Raw genomic sequence first — 7,400 nt, forward strand, 5'->3', positions numbered from 1 at the left:
AATTTGTCTTAAACAATTTTGTTTTATTGAGTGATCGAAATCTATATATTTTTCAGTTGATTTTTAGATTCAAATGCTAGAAGGTTAATAATGTAGATGTGACACCAACAATTGTAAATAAGAGAAGTAAATATTTGTTTATTTTGTATGTTGAATCCATCAACAAAATAATATTAAATATATTCAACAATTTGACTGTATCAGGATATGTTCAAAAAAATCACTTACAACCTTATATTCGTCGACACACTTACTCTAATGAATATAGTTATCACAATCTAACATCATCATCAACTGTTGTAGTTTAGTCATTGACTCTCTCAATGATCGATTGTATGCAAATCTTGCTTTGTAGATTTGTTTGTTATGACATTACGATCATTATTTTCTTTAAAAGTTAAAAAAATTGTGGTTGTAATATCCACAAATGACCTTCAATATCTACATGTTGCCATTAAAAGATGGCTTGCCCCTTAACTTAAAAGGATACTCACATTTTTGGGTGTCGTATATACTAGGAACATCGGGTTTGCATTTCTATACTTTCCACCTCGTTCACATCCTAATAAGACAAACGTCTTCCTCTCCGATTCACCAATAGCTTTGTTCGATCTAATAGTAACCATAACAAACCTTTAATGGCGTGCAATCCCTCTCACCTATTGAATTAAGTCATCACAAGGAAAAAATATTTCATTCGTGATAAAATTATTTGAGATCTCCCTCCACCACTTCATTTATAAAAGAAGTGCCATAAAGATATTCTTGTATTTTATAGTCACATATAACATAATATCCACCTCTCAATATCTAACATGATTCCTAATAATACTAATAATAATGTCTAAAAATTTATTATAAAGCATGTAACAAATTATTAACAAATTAAAAATAACAAAACTTTATAAAAAATTAATAAAACACATAATATTTTAAATAAATTCAAAATTACTAAAAATAAAATAAAAATAAAAATAAACATTTATAATAAATTAAAAATTCTAAAAATTAGAAATAAATAACCAAAGGTCTTCAACAAATTTCAAAATTCGTCGAAACCTTCAATGGATTTTGAAATTTGTTAAAGGTCGCGACGAATTTCGAAATCTATTGAAAGTCTTCATAAATTTCAAAACCCGTTTCTATCTTCATTAGATTTCAAAATATGTTAACACCTTAAACAAATTTTGAAATCCACTCAAGCTCCTATTTCTGGGTTAAAAGTTTCATGCACCTTATTTTGAATAAGCAACTTTTCACGAACAAATGCACTTCGCTTCTTCTTTGTGTTGTCTAAAAAGAAGACCAGCACCACGAACCAGATCAACAATGGACCATAAGGACCACACAAAAACTTGATGAAAATAGAAGAAATAAGTAAATGTAACTTTACGTGGTGGGAATTGAAAATCAAGTGAGTATATAAGGTAAGGAAGAGGAAGTTAATGAAAAGTGGTAGCATTTGAAAATTTTGGTAAGTAGTAAAAGCGTTTTTAATTTGCGGAGGACAATTTTGAAAAAACCAAAAACCTTTGGACTGGTTAAGTCCAATTTTGACAGGCTAGTAACGGAATAAACTAAAATAGGTAGGACTGATCCATTTTGTCACTCCTAATAAATATAATCTATAAGTGTTTTGAACAACTTCCTTTCTTATTTTTTATACAATGTCTTTAGTCATATATGACAATTTCATAACTATATTTTAATGTACATGAAACTAGAAATAAGATTTTTTTTATCATAATATTAAATAAAAAAAGATTTATAGATTCTTCTTATTTAGACTAGGAGTGAAAAGAAGTTTCAATTTGAATAATCTAAAGATTATATAAAACACTTTATTAAACTTATTAGAAGCAGAAAACTATTAGATTCTGATTAAATATTTTTGTACTTAATTTTATGGGAGACATTTGACTTTGGGAATAAATATAAACGTGTAACTTATGCATTGTATGTATAATGTCTTGAAAATAAATTTGAGATGAGATGAAAATTGTATGAAAATGAGGATGAAAAGGAATATTGCAATTAAGGTTAACAAACGATTTGAGTTCAATTCAACACGATTTAAGGATAAACCATGAATAAAAAAAGTGAAACAGAGAAATACTACTCAAATTTAAATGAAACAAGAAATATAAAAGTAAAGAAATTACTAATGAAATGTTAAGAGCATATGAAATACAAGAAATTAGTGAACAAAAACAATAATACTTACAATCCTCTTATCATTCTCACTTTTAGCTTTTACATAGTATCAACTCTTAGTATTTTGTCGCTCCTAAAACAATACATTCAATTCCTATATACTGATGACTTTTTTGGTTGTTTTCTACGTGACATCTACACTACACTTTATAAACTATTTGAATTTTTTGATAAACAATTTCTCTATCGGCGTTCTAGTAATATATTGAAAACAAAAATTTCACACACTCCTTTTTCATACATCTTGTTCTATTTAAATTTAAACATCTCTAACTCACAAGTATTTCCAAACAACTTTAATCACCTTTTCATAAAGTAAACATTATTTTTAATTAATGGAGCATATAATCTAAACGAATCTTAAATAATTTTTAAACGATTGAATATCCACTCATATTAAGTCTCTTTGATTCTTTACCCACTACCAGTAACACTTGTTAAAATATGAAAAAGAGTAAAAGACTGACTAAGTTAGAAATAGAAATATGCGTGTTCGTTAGATTATGTAATTATAGGAATTAGAATAGTTGAGCCATTATTGTTATTGATGATTATACAAATCTTTATAATATTTATAGAGGGCAAAAAGTTAGAAATTCTAAAATGGTACCTAGAGGTTGTCAATCATACCTTTATGATTCCTTCAAATATTTGTTGGATGTGTTGTTTCAATTGAGCCTTGTGCTGTTTCTCTATGGCGAAAGATACGTGGGATTACTTGACTATTTACAATCAATGAGACAAGACGATTTCAGCTCGAACTTCATGTTGCAAATTATCAACTGGGTCCTATGTCCATTTATGACTATTACTCTAGTTGTTTACATTTGAAGTTGGTCGAGCTTCATAACATGTTCTTTCTTTGGAGATTCGTGTTGAACTCTTGGGAACTGCAATGTCTACTGACTCAAAATAGCACGTCCCATGATCATACTTCTTCCGAGGCTATCACAATTGCCTATTCAGCTCAAGGTAATGGTTAAAAAGAAACACGCATGAAGATGTCGGAAGAAGGGTATATGAGCAAGGAGCAAGTAGGAAGTGAGAAAAAAGACGAAAAGCTTGCTAAGCGGGAGTGACAATAAGATAATAAGTTCCAACAAAACAGGCAACGAAGGTGACAAAGGTGTGTAATATCAACACACTTTCGCAGATCAATTACTACGTATCATACAACTTTCATTCCTGATAGCAGATCAATTACTACGTATCATACAACTTTATTTTTTTATCCCAAATTCCAATACTTATCATTAATATTTAATTCGAACCAAGGTTATCAGACTCACGAGTTTACGTAAACTCGTGAGAGTCGAGTAAACTCGACTCGTAAACTCGTAAGAGTTTACTTCAGATGAAAAATACTATATAAATAATATCTTTATTTAAATAAGTCTACAAATTTATATAGCTTTAAATAAATAAAATTTATAGATATATAGTTCATAAAATTAAATATCGTAAAACATATATACTTGAATTATTGTCATTAATTTTAATGCATTTCATTAAATGTATAATAATAAAAGACCAAATGACCTTGTTTTTCTTAATTTTTCTTCCATAGAATCGCTCCAAACTCGTGATTCTACACGATTCTACCGATTTTGCAATTAATTCTACCGAGTTTACGCGGAAAAGAGTTTACTTTCGAGTTAACTCGGAAGCCATGTGTGGAAACTTAAACTCGTAAGAGTTTAAGAGTGAGTTTGATAACCATGATTCGAACCAAATTGGAGAAGTAAATTAAATAAGAATAGATTTAGGGGGAGACATTTTGAGTAGAAAAACACTGAAAGTAAATGGAATCAAAACATACATCTGTCTTATTATGGAGATCTCTATTCTAGTTTGGATTGAGCATATAATTAAAAAATTTCGGCCTAGGAAAAGTTTGACTGACATTATTACTGGATAGCCTTAGTTTTTTGATGCAAACATAAATAGACTCACATGAGCAAGCCAAAGCAGCAGTTAGTGTACAAACATTACCCAGCCGGACTCCACTGTAACATTCACAATCTGTGGTTGTGTACCCCATCCGACATGAAGTTTTATATCAATCAGCCCTGGATTGGCCAGCACGGGAAGAGAGGATGATGCCAACAATGAGACCGTATAACGCCAAAGCCTCAGCAAAAATAAGGATGAGAATCATTCCAACAAAAAGTTTTGGCTGCTGAGCATTTGCCCTGAAAAAGAATTACCAACATGTCAAATTCAATTTGTTAAAATGAAACTTAAAATCTTAAATTCTCATTAGTAATTCTGAATCAAAAGGAGTAAACTAAAATGCAATGTGATGTGTCGCCTAAAACTAACCATATAAAAAATTTTACCCAACTAGAGACACCATACAATCATCCCAGGGTACGAAGAAACTAACAATTCCTTGCAGCACGTGTGATTACGGCTCTGAACTACTTTTTTCTGTCCTTGCATTTTATCACAATAAAGACATCGAAACATTCAATCTTTATAACAGCAACCCGATAAGATCTCTTGCACCCATCACTAGAAACTTGGTAACCGTTTATCTTCAATTGATAAGACACCAATTAGTAGATCAAAGAAAATTCTCACAAATTGCTGACCACACATTTCTTCTGCTCAATTATATGCTAAAGGAGTTTTCAACATTCCACCACATTCCATATCTCCAAATCGAGATATTTAAAAGGCCATTGTGATTTTGGATTCACTAATGAATTCAAGGATTGCAGCATATGGAAATGAAACTTAGTTGACAATACGCACACACAAACATATCTATACATCAACAACATTCACCAAAATGTGAGTAGAGAGAAGCTATTTAGATGGTACCAAAGGAGTGGCGGTAGGTTGCACAGAGGTGAGGGTCAAAATATCACATCAGGTACCAAAGCTAATTGGATTCACATGGAATCATCCATGTTTAAAATCACGTTGAAATGGCATCTAACGCGATTTTAAGTAAAATTCACAATTTCCACGTAGGGAGTTGATTATGGATCTAAGAATTGATTTTAAGTGTGTTTTATTTATCAGCAACAGAATTGATTTTAAGTTGAAACAACTTTAGATATCTTTAGCATTTGATACAAAATATTGAACTTAGTGTCACCACTAAGTTGCGTTTAGAACAAATGAAAATCCAAATACAAATCACACAGCTTCAAAATCAATTATAACCAATATGAGTATGGCATAATTAATTTCATTCAAAATCAATTTCGCACACACACATAGTGAACAAATTACTACAAATCACAAACAACAGCGGTAATACTAGTAGTAACAACACCAGAAGTAGAAATAATAAGTTCAATAAATAAAAAAAAACAATGAGATGCGTTCATCACTAAGCATAACAAGACCCAAAAGTTGTTTCTTGATTTCTTCATTCTAGTGTTGCAAGTTGTAAACTCGCAAGTTACGATCACAGAAAACACTCTGAAAAACTAGTCCACATAAGTGAAAAAATATGTCTTTTGATGTTATGCTCGAATTACCGGTACCAATCAGACCATCACATAAAACATGAAAAGTAAAACCGTATACACAAACTCCCCCCTCACATGGGCAGTATTTGATAACTAACCAATGACAAGAAAACAGAACAGTAGCAATAACTCGATTCGAACAACAGGAAGAATAGTTCATGATGAAAAGGGAAGGGTTGAAAAGATGAATACCTGACACCGGCGTCGCCGACGATGCCGATGGCCATGCCGGCGGAGAGGCCAGCGAGGCCACAAGCGAGACCCGAAGAGAGGTGCGCGTAACCGTCGAAGAGGTAATAGGATTTGGCCTTAGGGTTAATGCCCGTACTTATGATAACCGCAATAATCAAACCGTAGATCCCCAACACACCAGCCATCACGACAGGCACGATCGATTTCATTACCAACTCCGGTCTCATCACTCCCATCGACGCCACCCCCACGCCGCTCTTCGCGGTGCCGTACGCCGCACCCATGCCTGAAACAGCGAAAAAATTCAGATAAATGACATCGGGAATCGAAATGATGATAGTAAAAAGAAGAAAAAAAATATATTGATGAGAGTACAGGAAAAAACAAGGGCGGCGGCGGCTCCGAGGAAGCCAAAGAAAGGAGCGGTTTCGTCGCCGCTGAAGGCAGCCATAATGGTTTTGTTCGGAGAGAAAGCGATATCTGTCGCGGTTGATCCTTCTTTTATCGGTAGCTGTTATCTCTTTTGTTTGTTTTGTTTTCACTTCCTTTTTCTTATATTTTTCACTTCCCTTTCTTATCTCTACTTTCTCTTACACGATAACATTGTTGGATACTATTTTTAATTAATTGTTTTTTTGAATTTAATATTTGGAATTTGTTACATTAAAAAATGTAAAAAAATTAAATACTTTTCAAAATTAAAAATTAAAAGATCAACTTTAAATTTAGAGGACAAAAGGAAACAGAATCTAAAAATAAATTTAAATAAAAAATTATGAGATGAGGTTTATTTGAAATCACTCTAATTGGTCTCGCTTTTCTGACTCTCTTCAGCAAAAGAAACTAAAATGGGTGTTTCATCCTACACCTCTAAGCTTTCATCTTACACCTCCAAAAATTAACAATTTAACCTTAATATTATTTTAATATTTTCTCTTTCTTCATAAAGTCATTCTGTATGTCTCTAATTTTTTCTCTTTCTTATTAAAGTCAACCTACACCCTTCTAATTTTTTTTCTCTCTTATTATAGTCATCCTACACCATTTTAATAGACTTTAAAATCTATACAATTTTTTTATAAATTTTTTAAATTTCATTTTAAATTTAATAATAGTTTAATTTAATTTAAAATTTTAAATTAAATTAAACTATTATTAAATTTTTATTAAATTTTAAATCTCGAAATGAAATTTAGAAAATTTATATAAAAATTGTATAGATTTTAAAATCTATTAAAATGATGTAGGATGACTTTAATAAAAGAGAAAAAAAAATTAGAAAGGTGTAGGTTGACTTTAATAAGAAAGAAAAAAAGTTAGAGGGGTGCTGAATCACTTTATGAAGAAAGAGAAAATATTAAAATAATATTAATTAAGGTTAAAATGGTAATTTTTGGAGGTGCAGGATGAAAACTTGGAGGTGGAGGATGAAACACCCAACTAAAATTGGGCTCTAGCCGTGATCTGTTTTATTGGCTTTCTACGCCACACAATTTATCTTTATCACCT

General features: G+C 31.2%; 1 protein-coding gene across 1 annotated transcript; it reads right to left on the reverse strand.

Moving 5' to 3' along the window:
• Positions 1-3,989: 3,989 nt before the first annotated feature.
• LOC106765474 (V-type proton ATPase 16 kDa proteolipid subunit) lies at positions 3,990-6,432 on the reverse strand. The gene is made up of 3 exons (XM_014650116.2): positions 6,267-6,432; positions 5,892-6,177; positions 3,990-4,406 (listed from the first exon to the last, which is right to left on the reverse strand). Exons 1-3 carry the CDS (start codon positions 6,340-6,342, stop codon positions 4,274-4,276), a joined length of 495 nt encoding a protein of 164 aa, XP_014505602.1. The 5' UTR covers positions 6,343-6,432; the 3' UTR covers positions 3,990-4,273.
• Positions 6,433-7,400: the final 968 nt, after the last annotated feature.

This window comes from Vigna radiata, chromosome 7 (assembly GCF_000741045.1).
Source record: "Vigna radiata var. radiata cultivar VC1973A chromosome 7, Vradiata_ver6, whole genome shotgun sequence".
NCBI lineage: Eukaryota > Viridiplantae > Streptophyta > Magnoliopsida > Fabales > Fabaceae > Vigna > Vigna radiata.